At 39.8% G+C, this 17,310-nt stretch overlaps 1 protein-coding gene across 1 annotated transcript in view; it reads right to left on the reverse strand.

Annotated features, from left to right (window-relative positions):
* dph1 (diphthamide biosynthesis 1) overlaps positions 1 to 17,105 on the reverse strand; it is a 43,696-nt gene extending 26,591 nt beyond the window's left edge. Inside the window, exons 1-3 of the mRNA XM_068745403.1 lie at positions 17,029 to 17,105; positions 15,287 to 15,436; positions 9,179 to 9,242 (exon numbers count right to left, since the gene is read on the reverse strand). Of these exons, the coding sequence (XP_068601504.1) occupies positions 9,179 to 9,242; positions 15,287 to 15,436; positions 17,029 to 17,080 (266 nt within the window). The 5' untranslated portion in view covers positions 17,081 to 17,105. The remainder of the gene's footprint in view (positions 1 to 9,178; positions 9,243 to 15,286; positions 15,437 to 17,028) is intronic.
* Positions 17,106 to 17,310: the final 205 nt, after the last annotated feature.

Consider the following 17,310-nt stretch of genomic DNA (forward strand, 5'->3'; position numbering starts at 1 on the left):
CGTCTTTATCAGTACAGTGTGTCTGGTTGATGTGTAGCTGGACGGACTGATGCTGGAGAAATAAAAACCCAACAACTGCCATTTACTCTCTGAGTCAAGTGTTCAACTCTCGTGCAAAGAAGTATGGGGTATAAGCTTTCCATTGCAGCCATGCAAACCTTCGACCTGAGAAAAACAAATACACAATGTCTGTTGTAAAATCTCAACTGTTCCGACTTTTGCAGAAAAAAAAAGTTTCATCAAGTGTGTTAGTGTCTTTGTATCAATCCTTTTGATAGAGCCAACCCTAGAAAGTAATGATTGAGCCTCTTTCTCTTGAATTGGGGCAGCCAAATTCATTAATCACCTCTTTCACCCATCCCTCTGTCTCCTGCCACGCTCTCTTCATTTTCTCAAGCTGCTCAGGTCCGTCCTCTTTTATGCTCCCTGTGATAATTTCCATCACTTAATTTTTTGACACCGCCTACTTATCAGGATTTTCTTGTTTGATGAATCGAACGAAGTTAGTCTTGGAGATTAAGTTGTCCTTCCTTTCTAGCAACAAAAAAAAAGTATTTTCACCTTAGAACCTGATTTTGATTTTCCTCATCACCATCAAAACAAAATAATTCTAGTCAGGCATTATGTTCACTTTATAGCATCTAATGATGTGTGACAGGATAGCGTGAAATACCATATTGCCATTCTCTGTGTTCCTATGAAGTAAACCTCCTAATTCTATTAACTCATCTTTACTCTTTCCCATTTCTACATTGTACAAGGCCAATTTGTGTCTTTGCACAGGCATATGCCTGCGACCATGTCATTAAAAATGAGAATGAGTCCGGCTCGATTTTACTGGTTGTGCTGGAGACTGAACAGAGGAAGAAGAAGAAAAGAACCATGACCTTCAGGACTCAGCATTGATTATCTCATCACCACAATGTGGAGAAGAGGGAATGCGTTTGTATCATTACTTTATAAATGATCAGCTTCTTCTGCGTTTCCCCAGTTTATCTCAATAATTCACATTTCATCTGGGAGTCATTAAGAAGCGACACAACTTGGATGTGTACCAGTTGTGTGCAAATTACAGCCAAAGCTACAACTATTGCTTTCTGCATCTCAAGAGGGAATCCATTGCATTTCTGTGGCAGCCTGAGCAATTACCAAGGTGTTATCTGCCAAGATATTGTATTACACAGTCTCAGCATGTATCAGAATTTCCCGTATGCCTCGACATGATGCCCACTAGATGATATGTGATTAGCAAAGACAGAACCAGCGGATACTTCTGGTCCTCTGAGCCAGTTGTGGCGGATTCACTTTACACTCCTGTCACCAAAATCAGATTCACCTGAGAAGGCACTGATGTCAGGTCAAAGGTTTAATCCTACACCATATCTAAACACGTAAGCTTTCTTTGTAGAAATATAGATATGCGTGTTGTATTTCAATATTCAAAGTCAGGAAGATAAAACTGTCTCCTCTGTCATTTAGCCTTCAAGCTTTTCTCCGTGTCTTTCCTTCTGTCTGGGTGGACAGCAGGAGACAGGCTACCACAGGGCTTACATGTGGTTGCAAGAAGATGAGATACTGTTGACGTGACTGGGTGCACAAGAACCCTCTGCCTGGCAGCAGAGATAATTAGGCAGCACAGCTCTGCGTGAGAGCTGGGACCTTATATATGGGTGCCTCTTATATGAGAACCTATTACAGCTCGAGAGGAGAAGGGATGTTGGAGTCAGCACACAGAGATCCATGGTGCTCATATGTGGGGAAAAGTGCATGCATATGGACATGCATATTGCGGACAGACACATTCCCTTGCTTAGTTAGACTGAATAGGTGAGGGCGAGAAGGCGTTGGAGGCTTCTACAAGGATCCTTCCTAAAGGCAGAGGTGACATTTGCCACCGGAGGCTGTGGCTACTGTTCTCACAGAAATGATTCAGTCTGCCATGTGGAATATATCGGCAATTTAATTCTGATTTATAAAAAAAAAAAGCTACAGTGAAGGCCCTGGAGGTTCACAATGCCTGCACCTTAATTTAACAGCAAACTGCATCTAAAATGACGGTTACTTGAGGCGTTGAGGGGCCATGCTGCCAATGGGAGCAGCAAGTGACTGTCTTCCATCATGCGTTTTGTTGAATCACACATGCAGCCAAAGAACTCCTCCAGAAGGCTGAACAAAGAGCTTCTCAAAATCAACAGCCTCCATGGCAGCAGTCCAGCTCAGAGTGGACTGAATCCTGCTCTTGTTCTGGCAGTCATGTTGTTGGTGGTCACAAATCTTTCTAACATTTGTCTTTACACATTTTCACTATTGCAGAGAGTGTTGAACACATGCATTTTTAGAATTAGACCAGTCAAAATTTCATAAGTTTCAGAAACAGCAACTGTTTGAGGCTACACATAGATACAGTATTAGTATTGTGTTACCCCCCCCACTTTCTTCATCTTTGCTTAAGACGCTGTTTTTCCCCTTGTTATGTAAAAAGTACAAAATTGATTTCCACAAAACGTTAAGTGGTCTGGCGAGCGAAATAGTTTGGACTCTAGAGATGTGCCCTCAGCAGCGTGCCATTTTTGTTTATTACATTTCAATAAAGGATCATTGGAATTTGCTTTGGTTGATGCATGTCGACAAGAGACTGCAAAGGCAATACAATGAGAATCAAACTGCTAGTATATCAAAATCTCAATCCTAATAAATAAGCACAGGCAGCATTAACATGTCAGACACTAAAAGTGATTCATTAAGAACATGGCAGGTCTCTTGGATTAAAGTGATGAGGGATTACGGGCCCTCAATGCCTGTTCAGTGTTTTAGAATGAGAATGTTGATTTAAGGATTAAGCACTTAGAATCCTTTGGAGTACGATGGCAGAGAGAGGCCGACATTAAACAAAGACATTGCATCGAGATCAGTGCATTTGTCTTCTTTTCTTTTAGATGTCAATAAAGACTTGACATCGCTAAGAGCTTCTTCGTGTACTCAATGTGATTTGTGGTACTACAAAATACACAGAGAATAACATAAATTGATTTATGCTTCTTTTTTGCTAAACAATGGATATTGTCACATTTACGCAGCTCAACCGCCTCAGGACAACTGATGTTTGGTTCGTCTCTACATTTAATACGAGTCTGTTCCAGAATGGAGGGCACTAATGTGCCTTGGATGGATGAGAAGGGTCTCTGATTGACACCCATTCTCAGCATGTACAGTATGTTTTAAATATCCCAAAAACTAGGCAAGTCTTGAACAATGGTTTTAATGTAGTCGCCGTACAACACTGGCCGAGAATGAGTGTTACAGGACTGTAAAAAGTCATAATCAACATGCCTTTAATACCTGACTCTTCCTGAATTGTTCCAGAATAAAAAACAATTGTTTCGATCTCTGCACAACATGACATGGGTCAGAGTGAGAACAATCAGACAGGAGCACCAATGCAAATGGACCCTGATAACGTATCAATTTCAACTATTTACATCTAAATAAAAAAACTCTAAAAGATCCAAGAACACATGGTCTCTTTTAGGGCGTGTCCAATGTTTTCTTCCATATGCATGGTTTATAAACCATGGGCACAAAATAAGGTGTAAGATGCAATGATCTATTCATTCCCTTAATTACTTAAAACACCCAGACTTTTAATATATTTTAAAGGACCACCTTCCTTTCCTTTTTCCTGTTGATCACATGAATGAATTTGTTGCCTAAAGCACCTCTTTAAATCAATTGTGACGAGATTGGAAGAATATATTGTTTCATAATAAGTTCAACTTCTATTTCTGTTTCATTTACTTTATTATAATTATTTTGCATGCCATTTTAGCTGGTTTACATAGGTACTGTATATTAGAAAAAAAACCCACTAAAACAATAGAGCATTTCATACATCGACACAGTCTTGTTTGAATATTTAAAAGTCAAAGCACTGTCTTTCTCTCAGAGACGGGAACATTTCATTTTTCACTACTGTTTTATGGTTGATCCAAAAGGGAACCTTGGACAAGGTGTGCTCAGCAAATTTGTAAATCAGCATCCACACATCAGAGTGTGAAACATCTGATTAAGTTGCAGCCTATATCTCCATGACAATGCCAAAGGATGTTTTTGGATCGCGAACATTAAATGCTACTGCTGTCCTCAGGATTAGGACATGCCTTCTGACAGTCTGATCATATTTCTTCACTGTCACAAAAGTAGTAGCCGTAAATACTGAAGTAAGTTCATAAAAGTGTTTTTTCAAAGCTAGAAGAAGACAGCTGGCTTACCATCAAAGGCAATAAAGCATATGGTACGGTGACAGCACATCCATCATTTCCTGCCTGCACCAAGTTACCACTTTGTTTTATTCTCAAAAGCCTTTTCTCTTTTGAGAATAAAGTTCATAAGTCTTTTCATTCCGATGACAACATGATAAAAGTAAGGGAATAAGGCAAAAAGACAATGAGATAAAGGAGGATGTGCGTCATACTAAATGGAATGTTGTTTTACACAAGGCGACGCGCGATTTAAGCAGCACACACCATTCTCCTTCAAAGCATCGTGGGCTCACATCGGAAAGCACTCGGGTTTCTGTAATCTGTATTGCGTGATGGATGACCCGAATTATGATGGATAGGGGCATTTGTATGTTAAGAAAAAAAGAATTATAGAAAAAATATGTAGTGGTCTAGTAAATGCATATACTGTATCTAAGTTATCCATCAAATAAAACCCACCTTATTGGAGCACCTGAACTCGTATTTTCCCAGGGTTCTGTGTCAGGGTAGAGGGGGTAAGATTGATATAGTTGTGGGGAGGGGAGGGAATACATTAGCTGCATTTCTGTACATTGATATAATAATAAAAAAATGCTTCTGGTATTAATGGTAATAAAAAAAAATTAAACCGATTAAAAATGTAATATTAACCAACATAAAATATAGTGCCCAGTTTATTCTTGTTGGGTGGGAAAACTACAGCACAATTCCAACACGTAGAAATGCAGACTGCGGGGGCAATGCTGCACCTAATTTAAAGTGGGGATTGTGCCGGTCAAATCAATGTTGATATAAAAAAGGTGAGATGACAGAACAAGAGAACGCCATTATAGCGGCTGTTGAGTTACACTGTCACTGCACTTTTTCTTCTGAAATGCCAGACTCTAAAAATAAAATACCGGAATATTATGGCCTTGTTTCATTTTGTTTTGTTCCGTTATAATGGGTTCTTTGCTGCAGCACTGCAGGATCTCTGTTCAAAAAGTGGTTTGAAATTTAAAACCCTTTAACCCTGGAGAACCCAAGAACCCATTTCTTACCCTTTGGATAGCAGCAATCAACAGCAGCAAAATTTGACCCCGTGGGTTATCCATGGTTAAAATCAGTTTAATTTGTTCGATTTTAATTTGTCTAATTCATCTTATTGCTCACTCTGATTTGTACAGTCAATGACATTTTTAAGGAGCTTTGAAATGAAAATGTATTTGATAGTTTTGAGATATGAGTCCCGAAATATGCATTTCCACTGTTTGTTGGGATGAAACACACTAGAAAGACAGCTAATGCTTAAAAGAGCAATGCTGTGCCCGTCACATTGCATACTGTATATGTTTTTAAACGTACAAGTAAAGGCTCTGTTGCAAGGCCATAATCTAAAGTGGCTTGTCCCCATTAAGACTCGGCAGCCACTCCCATGAACGCTCCTTACTCTGACGCCAGCTTAGCCTTTTCATCCCGAGCTGGATATGGAGTTCAGCCCCGTCTCCTGTCCGATGATAGACCCATAGTCGGACCAGTGCGTCCTTTGGCTACGTTTTCAACAATTAATCTGCTACGCCATCAATATAATCTGCTGTACACCATACATTTGGAAACCTGTTCAATTTTAAGAACTGAGAATGCAACAGTTTCAGAAACAGCGTCCGTTTGAGGCTGCATATAGATACATCTATCATCTTATTTCCCCCCACTTTCTTCAAAACAGTGTTTTTCCCTTGTTATGTAAACATTGTGAAGGCAAGCTCTTTACTCTGACGCCAGCTTAGCCTTTTCAGCCCCAGAACTTTGGATATGGAGCTCGGACCTGTCTCCTGCGTGGGAGGGACCGAGTTTAGTGATAGATGAAACCTCTGGTGTCCAACAGTCAGACGTGTGACACAAAGTCAGCTGCCTTCTGAACCAGTCTCAAGCCTGCGGTCCTATGATAGACCCATAGTCGGACCTGTACGTACTTTGGCCACGTTTTCATCAGTTTAGCTACTTTACCTTCAGGTGAACTGGGTAGTAGAGTATGTTTGTTTCATTACCTCCGCTGATGACGTTATGCTTTCGTCAGTGTTGGTTGGTTGGATGGTTCATTTGTCTGTTATTGACTGAATTTTATGGACTCTGACATAGTCATGTAGGGTGGGGGAGGTCAATTTTACCACATAATTTCAACCGGATCAGATCCGGAATGCCGATACTGTCGCGATCTGAATTTTCCCATTTACTGATCATTCTATTTTAACATTGAAAATTTGCTAAAAAATACACATGAACTTTTCATGGTTGGTGTATAAAAAAGCCAAGAAAAATTTTGAACCTTTTGGTAATGACCCAGATCAGCACCATGTGGACGGTGTAAGTCCAATTATGAGGGGAATGAGCTGCTCGGCGGTGCTTTTCTAGTTTTAAACTAGAAATGACATGTTTCTCAGTAGGACAAACAGGCTTCTCTTGAACAAGCAATTTAATCTAGGGGAAGATTAACCATCCAGAACCTGGTTGTTTCACGCGGGTCAAGCCCCTGAATGAATAAGTCCAACTCTGAGGTGGTGCAATGGAGCACCTTTAGTGGAGTAACATGCCGGCTTTTTTGGGCTTCGATGCACAATGCAGCTTCCAAACCTATGGATATAATTTAGATTTTTAAAAACAACCTCTACAGTATGGTCTGTGGACACACACACAGCAAGCCTGTACTAATGAGTGTATTGTCTAGCACCGTCTCTGATCGTCTGAAGCAAATTAGACCAAAAAATGAATCATTTATTGAAATATGTATCCCATTATTACTATAGATGTCCTGAGTCGATCCCAATTCTCACATCAGTGCTGATACAGCCATATTTTACTGGATCAGAGCTGCTCCAACAAAGATGATGAAAAACATGTAATTGCTTTGTTTCACTCTTCTGTGTTTCTCTGCTTCAGCCTGTGTTGCAGCTACGCTGGTCTTAATGACAGCTACGCTGGTATTGCATCGTAAAGCTCTCTGGGCTCTGCTTGTATGCAGACAAAGATTGTATTGTATGGGAAAATGGAGTATCATTTCAAAAGCACTGCACAATGATGAGTGTTTTGTAGATCAACAAATCCCAGCAGAGTGGTTTCCTATTTAGTTCACTGCATGAGTTGCTTTCTCCCGCTTTAATTGTCCTTAATATCACTGCTAAATTTAATACTTTAGAATATAGAACTTCATTATTTGTATGATGTAGTTTGTGCAAAATGAGGCTACAGACGTTATTTCTGTGTGAGATCTATATATTTGATAAAGGCAAATTTAAGTCTGAGGTTGGGCTTCAAAGGAGCTTTCAAATGTTAAGGGAAATTAATCAAGACGTGATCGGGACGTCCCCGACTGTTGTCATCATCTCTTGCTGTTTGCAGACTGACTGTGTGACATCACAGCTTTAGATGTGTACATACACTTCTCCTCTGCAAATAGGGATTACTGGTGACATTACAGTTTGTCTTGTATTTTGTATACCGTCAAAGTAAATATGGATTAGATAATCTGTGTGAAATCTCATCTGCTTCACAAGCCCTTGTTTTACTCTTCGACAGCGGTATTCTGTGCCTCATCTGACTCCATCATTTCTATATGCCAAAGATCTTCGCAGTTACATTTGTCACCAAAATGTTAGAGCCGCCAGCAATTGCAAATTTCCAATAAACCATCACTGAGATATTTTACACAGGCTGACTTACTGAAGCTTAGCTGGTGCCATTCAAATGATATACTCTGTGCACAAGACTCACGATGTTCAGCATGTTCATCCGGGATTCAAGGATATGTTAAATCTAGAAAAAACTGCAAATAAATGTCATTAGACGGCACAGAAATAAGTAGCATAGCTTCTGGGAAAATGTATATGAAGGAGGTACAGAAGGGAAAGTGTCAGAACCATCTTCTCAGCGAGTCAGGGTGGGAAGTGTGAGCAAGGATGAAGGGTGAAAGATGATGAGGGATGAGCGATGTATAGAGACAGTGAGCAAAGCTATTAGGATCTCCTAATTGCTCTCATTATAAGAGATGGGGGCCAGATTCCACAATGCTCAGTGAGAATTCAAACATATAAATGTGAACTGAATGGGCGAGCAGTTTAAAAGCCACGTAGCTGGGTAGCTCTGATAGCGGCAGGAACGATACGACCAGACCACATCATCAAAACGGCACTCGATCCGCTTTCTTGAGATGAGAAAAGAGAAGCAGCATGAGAGGAAAAACAGAGCGATATGAAGCAAAAATAGCTGGAGAAAAGAGGAACAAAACACTGAGACGGGGGGGGGGCAGAAAACACAAAAATAATTGTCGTTTCAGGAGAAACAACCTCTCAAGAAAGAGCGGTAGTTTGTGAATTTGATTGGCAAATAAATGTGTATGCGTGTGAATAGCACAATGCGACAGACAACAATCATGTCATTCAAGATTGCTGTCTGAAATAAAACATCCGCTGAGCTTGAAGCGCTTACGGCAGCGCCAAGCGCTCCATTCTTCAACGTCTCCGTCTTCTTATCAGGTTACTGTTGACTAAACACATTTGAAAAGACACTACTCTGGGAGTTAAATGATAGCAGGCCATTTGCTTTGAGAAAACACTTGGCAGAGCGTTCCTTAAAAGCAGAGGCCGGCTGAAGGTGAAGTAAAAATAGGAAAACAGACCCGTTCTTTTTCTTGTAGTTCACAGCAGCCTTTATTTTATATATTTATGCGTGTTTCTGTTCAACAACCACAAAATTGCATTTTATTTAATGCGGTATCGGCCAAACCACAGTGTAGTGTGAAAGACGAACCATTATGCGTGAAGCAAATTAAATCTGCAGCGCAGAGGGAAGGAGGGAGGGAAACATTGCAGAGGCTGTCATTGAGCGCAGATGCACAACAAATGCAGACATAATGACTTGAATTAAAAACATTTCCTCCACCTCACCTCTCAACGATATCAGCGATGATGCAGGCAAACATCTGCAGGCCCTCCGGAAGCTGCAGAGCCACTGGGCAGATTGGAAGAAAACAAAGAGCAAAGATAAGTGCGCTAGAGATAGAAACACGTTATTTAATAAACCCTGGACAGCACGGCTATAAATAGCCTCCGTTGCTGCTTCAGAGCTGACAGCAAAAAGTGACTTTTCAGTGAAATTTCCCCTCCGCCGTGGTTGTACTGTTGGTTTATTTTAGCGAGTGACAGGCGGTTGGAAATATAGTCAAAACCAATCACTACAGGTTTATCTCCAGAGCACGTGGGCTGCAGAGAGGCATTCAACTCTCCCTTTCTCCTGTCATGCCTGCCACTGGCTCTGAGTCACACTTTCCCTCTCTTCAGAAGTCGAATGCACACAAACACTCTCCTTCCACAGCTTACCACAAGATCATGTCTAATACGTCCGTCTCGTCGAATGTGGACGAAGTGAAGGGGCTGCTATGAAGCTGAAATCAATTAACACGCAGACGTCCCGCTGCTGATGCTGCGTGTTGGCAACACGGGGCCCCGGTGATGTGCTGATGCGTGACACCAGCTGGGACAAACCGATGAGAAGAACTTGGGACAGAATTTTTACGAAGTTGTTCATTCGTGCCTTCAGACTCGATCTGCATCAATAAACAGACGTGTTTTCGCAACAGGCCTGGAAACTCTCTTTGCCTCTTGTTTAAACTGCACCCCGACTGCAATTAATGACGCGTGGATCTTTTTAAGAGAATAAGGCAAAAGACAACTGTAGAATTTATGTAGAGCTGTATGCTCTGCTGGATTTGATTCATGAATGAGCAAGATTTTTTTTTTCTCAAGTGGGTAACGAGTATTCCGTCCTCTTTCTTTGGATCAAAATATTCTTTATACCTCCGCGATAGAGGTTATGTTTTTGCCGGCGTTGGTTTGTTTAGCAACATAACTCAAAAGGCTGCGGTCCGATCTTGATTAAGTTGTCAGGAACCTTTGGGAATGTTACCAGGAGCAGTTGATTACATGTTGGTGATGATTCACAAGAGATCCTGCATTCTGGATCACTTTGAAATTTTTGCTAACATTGCAGTCAATAGTGCTTCAAAATGTGTTCCTCAATATCTCAGTTGATTATTGACTGATGATTTGAAAACTCCATTTACAGATTAAAAAATCACATCAACTCCGATTCCGTTTTACTTTTCATGGTTGGTGTATAAAGATACCAAGAACAATTTAGAACCTTTTGATGAAGATCCAGATCACCATGTGGACGGTGTAAATCTAATTAGGGTGGGATTGAGCTGCTTGACGGAAGTTTGCGCTCTCTGCGTGCTTTTCTCATTACAAATGTTGCTCAAAAATTAAATGGACCATCAAATAGACTTAAACAGTTTTGATTATAAATTTATGAATAAAACCTGATTTAGGATGAGCTCCTTGCTCTTGACCTCTCACAGCCGAACAAAGCACAAGAAAGTCAAAAATTCTCCAAATGCATATATGTTGTTGTTATTGTACTATAATTTCGATTTTGTCCATAAAGCTGATTAAGACCATCGAACGATCAATCGAGCAGGATTACAAGAAGAATCAATAAATTCCCCACGGGTAGCCTCGCATTATGAATCCCTCTCTTTTGTTATAAGTTAAATAAACCACATTCACTACAACTAGATATCACACTATTGGACAACCGATGGACAAGTCCACACTTTTTCATTCAGTAAAATAGGACAGAAAAGAAATGGCAGCATCTGAGCACGCAGGATTCACATAACTTGAGTGGTAAAACTGGGAGGATGATAAACGAATCTCAATTCGGTTCTGCACTGTCTATTAATGTTACATTTTTCATTTTACACTGTGTTCATAACCCTTTTCCATTGAACTGTTTGGCAGTAATCTGAGAAGGTTTATGACCGGACAGATGCAATTTTGTGTCCTGCTTTGAAATGCAGGGTCACAGAACTCAGATTAAACTGTAAAATGAGGCAGTGCCAACCGAATAAAAATCAAGATTGTGTTACTGCCTCGCCTATTCCTCACATTGAATGCTCCCTGAAATGCATTTAAGTGCACTGTTAGGCATAATATGAGAAAACCAAGCCGACATGTTGAAAGCGGTCCCAGTGAGGACAGACAGAGATGGACTCTCATACATTCACACTCTGCACTCTACGAGGAATCTTTATTAATTTAAACTACTGTAACGTTTTGACAATGCGGAGAGCTTCATTCACTTTTTGATGAGTTGTACATGTTTTCACCGACTTGTCTTAGCTTTTTCACTTAAGTTTCATATAATCATTGAAACAGAGTTGTTGTAGCAATAATTTCAAAACCAGAACGAGTGTGGATTGTTTTCCTTGAGTGCAGGAAATGTTTGGAAATTTAGATTCTGTGAATTTTAATTTCAGTTTCTACCAAACTGTAAATATCTAATATATATAATTCAATAAGTATGAGACATATGAACACTGTTTAACTCACATCAAGATCATTTGGCCGTTTGAAAAGGTGTTTATCAAGACTGGTGATGGAGGATTTCTTTTACATATTGTATTCATGGTGACTTTAGGGCAAAAAAACAATGTAAATCAAATCCTTTTTTGTAAATACAGATAAATATATTTACAATGTACAAGACTAAAACATGAAATTTCAATAGAAATATTTTACTCCCAACAGATTACTTCAATGATTAGTTTTTTTTCATGAGCAGTTGCATTACATTTGCTTCAAATAGAGGGGTTCTGCTGCTCAGTGTTGACCGTTTGGGATTAATGGAGACAACATAGTGACCCCTAGAAACATTTTCAGAAAGATCAACTTTCAAGGCTGTGTAGCCAACCAATCAAGATCTGGGATGCCATACCCCTGCAGGTGAGTGAGGACAATGGAGGGTTAGGGCTAGGAGGTGATAAAGGTAATGAGTGGATTGGGATTGGGCCTGTGTATCAACCTGGAAGAATGGTCTATGTATTATTTCCCATGTAGATCTGAGGCGATCTCAAACGTGGCGTTATTAGATGTCTCCAAATTCGATATGAAGTCAAAGCCATGGAGTCAGATGCATGGTATGACATTTTATCTGAAACTCTGCAATGACCTGCTTCAATAAATAATAAAACCAATCAGAAGACACTTCGGATTTGAAGGTTTGATTTTGATTTGTCAAGGTTTGAAACAATTACAGGGATGCTGGTGATAAAATGGAATCATAGATGGGGCAGCCTGAAGAGGAGGAGCACAAGCATTTCTCATGGATGAAAGGTTAAGGGTTCGACAAGCCCTCAGACAGGTAAGAGACAGGTAATTAGGTAGAAAAGGGCAAGTTTATTAATGGAGAAATGTTTCGGTACACACCTCTGCCACATCTGACAGAAGCAAAGAGCTTTCTCCATCTGACGCCCTCAGTAAAAAGATGAGTCAGATGCTGGAGGTGGGAAGTGTTGTTCTGATTGCATGTTTGCACACGAGGATGAGAAGCCTCGTCAACTTTGGAGGTGCACTCTGTATCTAAGTAGGACCAATACCACCATTTCTCAAAATGGGATTTGGAGGATGTCAGGGGTTTCTGGAGTGATGCAGGGTTAATGCAGGGTTGATCCAGTATTAGATTAAACGTGTGAAGGCATCGCACCTGAAGTTAGATGTGACAAAATCACAAAAGTGGTATGAAGGCGCTAATGCTTCTCTTGCATTCTCTGAGATGAGCAATGGGGATGGTGAACGTAAAATAAAAATCACTGAGTAGATTTAATCGAACCCAGATGCCATTTCATCAGTTTCAAATAAATATATGTATATTATACTTTTTGTTTTCTTTTTTCAACTGCTTTTAAAAGTGATGAATCCACTAACTGTGATCTGTAAGGACCAAATATTGATGGTCAGCTCTCTCACTACAGCCCTGGTCTCTTTCAAAGGAACACAGTGTTCAGACAAATGAAAATGAGCCAATCTTTGACTGCTTACTGGAGGGGTCATTTTGTATTTATTAATGAAGAAAAAATGATTATTATTTGGCATAACAACAAACTATTTTTGACTATTTTTAAAACTGAGGAAAAGAAAGTGTGGGGGCAGCTCAAATTCAGCTCAAATTGTTTTCCATGTACTTTAGTCTTCTACTTTAAAAGCACATCACGCAAGACTGAAGAGCAGTTGGCTGAAAAAGAAACAGATGGACACGAAGAAGAACAGAGAAAGACAGGTAGTAAGGTGAGCGATGCCCTCTGAGTTCAAAGAGATGGCAAGCTCTAATAAAGAAAAAAAACAACATCACACAATGAAAAAGCAAAGCCAGAAAGCTTTGTGTAAACCACACATCTCCACGGGGACATTGTGATTCCAATCATCACGGCACCCCATCTGCATATTTCCATTCAAGGCAGGAACAACTGACCTATTGCACTTTTTGTCATTTACATTGGAGAAGGACTTTTTAAACGTGTCTGATGGAACATGATTCCATGGCACATTTTACAGGGAATACCAAACACGAGAAAAAGTCAAACTATGCATGGATGAAATGAAAAGAAGAGTTCACTTGATATGAGGTTGGGCATGGTGCACAGAGGAACTCTAAAATGTTGGCATAGATTCAGATAAATGGGCGTACCCAAAAATTGCCCTCTGCACGAGAAGCCCGCACTTCTGATCGATTGCATGCTTAATTCTGGCAGTTTTAAGCCGAATGCCATTCCTGCTGTGACATTTATCACACCTAAAGGACTTCAAATATGATTCTCATTGGAGGAGAAGTTTAAGCCCGTCGCCCCCTCTTACATCAGAGGGAATGGTTTCAATTATTATCGCTGTAAGTGTCGTAGGATTTTCATGACCTTTTTCCTTGTGATGTTTAACCATTGAGTCGTCGATATTTTGCATCCTGATTGCATATTTATACTCAGCCAATCTGAATTTGCATTTAATTTTCCCCACATAAATGACCCACATTCACACTCAAGACAATAATGCATTGATTTTATATAGATTTCTAGATACTCAAAGACGCTTTACATTGTATGTGCATTGTTCATTCACTCCATACTTCAAACAATAGTATGTATTACAGTACAAGTACAGTCAAACACCCTGTCTAAGAGGAGCATTTTAAAAAAGCCCTTGTGTCCTGCATAGGTAAAAGTTAAAGACATTAGTGAAACTTGGTCTTAACATTTCCACAGTGGTTTACAGTTGCCGCATTTATAGAAAATAAGATGTTTTTCTAGAATTCATGAACACAGATGCACCAAAACCTCAAAAAGTAAAGATTTCTACACAGGTCTTGAATCTGTGGTCTTTTGTGGTCTTTCCTGAAGTGATTCTGTTTTCAATTTTTCATAACAATGGACGAACCTTGTGTGAACTTTGAAAATTACTGTTCCCAAAATTGCATCATCAAAGTCGATCAAAACACTAACGAACTGATATTTTGGATGAATCCTTGTACATCTCATCTGTTGTCTTATTAAAGACTTGATGAAAGACGTCTGAGATGTTGTGCCTCCATTGTGCTTATACATTCAAGTTGGAGTAATCTTATTTAAACATGCAAACTAAATGTGTTAATGATTTGTGCAACAGAGCATTAAGATGCATTAAATGCAAAACATACTTTTGGATCACGATAGGGCATGTTGCACTATGTAATGTCATGGTTAGATTTTGGGACAGCGTAATCTGTGATCCATCCTTGGGTTTTAGGATGAATAGAAATTGGAACTATGCCCTTTGTGTAAAACCAGGGTGCGCAAAAGATAGAGAGATTAATGGAGATCCTTTAATCCCAAGTAACTTCAGCCAGCATCTTTTCCAGTTCACCATAATGCTATTCGGCTGTGCAATTTAAAATCTCTGGCACAAACACTGTGCAGAATTATATGTGCTTTGCATTGTGCCAGTCTGAGCTCTGCGGCTCCCAACTCTAGCCATTACCTCTAATAATAGAAAGCGGTCAATGCCGGATAAATACCTTCACCAAACAATTATACATATAGCTTGATCACTCTGATTAACTTGGCATAAACTGACTGTTATGCATTCTAATCCATGTACAACTAGATGATAAAAATGAATGGCACTCACCTCTCTTAGAATTTGCTTGTCTCACCCTCCAAACTGTCTTGTGTATCTCAAAGTTGTAATTTGCAGGAAGAGCTTTGATTGCCTCCTGTAAATCAGGGTCTTGGAGGATTTCATCTGGAATTTGATTGGCTACCCGCCGTGGTCCCCGGACTAAAGAAGAAGAAACAACTGAGATGTAAACAATGCAATGACAATTTCATGCAATTACATATTTAATAATCCAACCAGTTCTCAAGTACAGGCAAACTATTTGATTGACGAATACATGCTGAAAATGTCATCATTTATATCAGATTCTACTTTTTGAGTGCCGAGTGGTGCCAGTTTCACTTTGTTTTATAATTCAATTTAAATCAATATGATTATTTTCCAAAATTAAAATGTTCACAGAAGTACAAACTTTATATTTATTGTTGGTATTCCTTTCAGACGTTTTGTAGAGAAACAGCATTGGCCAGATTAAAACAATTGCGAACATGACGCAATCGTGTCAAATCATGGCGGATTAAGTCCTGTGTTAATGGAAGTTGTGTTATATATGGCTATATAATGTCATATTTTTTGAAAACACCGCTTCATCATCAAAGATGCGCATCGACAGAGAACCAAAACAATCCAGTAACAGTATGTCCCCGCATTAATTTTCCAGTTTCGTCATCAGGTGACAAATGATCAATTAACAAGAAGAAAACATTCTTTTCATTCATTACAGGATAAACATACACTGTAAAATCGATTAAAATGACTCCATCACCGAAAATTTTAACTTTTCTGTAATGACTACAACTTTTCACCTTTCAGGGGGGCAGAAATGGAGATAGTCATCACGACACTATCCGGATCAATCCCCCCTTTTTTGTCCACCTACGTTGTACATATTATGTGTCTTTTTAATTTATTGTTATTTTGCATCTGTGGAGTAATTTATTTTTATTTTATTGGTATTGTTAAATGTTGATTTATGTACTGTAATGATCCTTAGGAAGGACTTTCAACGGAAGCAAGACCGCAAGGGCTTTTTTGAAATGCTCCTCTTAGACAGGATGTTTGACTGTACTTAATTAACTGTAATACATGCGACTGTTTGACTGTATTGTAGCGATCACGAGGGCCGGTCACTGTGTGTGTGTGAGGCGCAATGCATCATGGGAGTGACTGGGTTGTGCTTTTGGCACCATGAGTGAGAGGGGTGTTGCGTTGACTGTCCTCAGCGCAGCATTCATGCGCAGTCGAGTCGTCCTGTGTCACAATAAAGGCGCTTGTTGGCACAAGCTCAATTCCAGTGTGGTTCTTCTCCTTGAGCTCGCTACAGTATTTTTACGCTAACATTCTATCTAATAAATATATTCATCATCATCATGATGTCACCAGAGGGGAGCTATTGTGTTTTTACAACTGCGGTGATGTTCCAGTCCAAACCTTTCCCTAAAAACGAATCAGACGTGCCAGATTAGTCATTTTAAATAATCCGTGAGATCAACTAGCCCTTCATTCACATCGACCTCCTGTCTGCGTGGGGAACCGCCACACTAATTTAGATTTAACGTACGTGGCGAGGGAAAAATGCGTTTTGTCACTTAAATGTCTCATGTCATGTAAACATCACTTTGATCCACAAATAGCTGCGCCGAACGCAGAAGATCGTGAATGAATCGCGCAACGACGACACTCTTCGGTAGTTTTGAAGTGTAGATACGTATTTCGATTATTCTAAATATTGCTCAGTCAACTCAATTATTTACCTGTCGGCTTTTTGGCAGGAACGAGTCGAACTTCACTCGACGGCGCAGCCATATTTTCTCAACAAAACACAAAACATGTGAGGGAATACAAAGGCAAAACCAATCGATTGAAGACGCCAGTCGAGAGAAGTCGAATACCAATGTAATCGATGTCTCGAATGGCGCAGGGTCGGATGAGCTGGCGGGACTGTTCTGCGGACACAGACTGTTCATTCTGGTACTCGTCCATGACTGTTGTATTCCAGTTAAACCAAAGTTACTAAAAACATTGTATTTATACAC

Source organism: Brachionichthys hirsutus, chromosome 11 (genome assembly GCF_040956055.1).
Source record: "Brachionichthys hirsutus isolate HB-005 chromosome 11, CSIRO-AGI_Bhir_v1, whole genome shotgun sequence".
Lineage (NCBI taxonomy): Eukaryota > Metazoa > Chordata > Actinopteri > Lophiiformes > Brachionichthyidae > Brachionichthys > Brachionichthys hirsutus.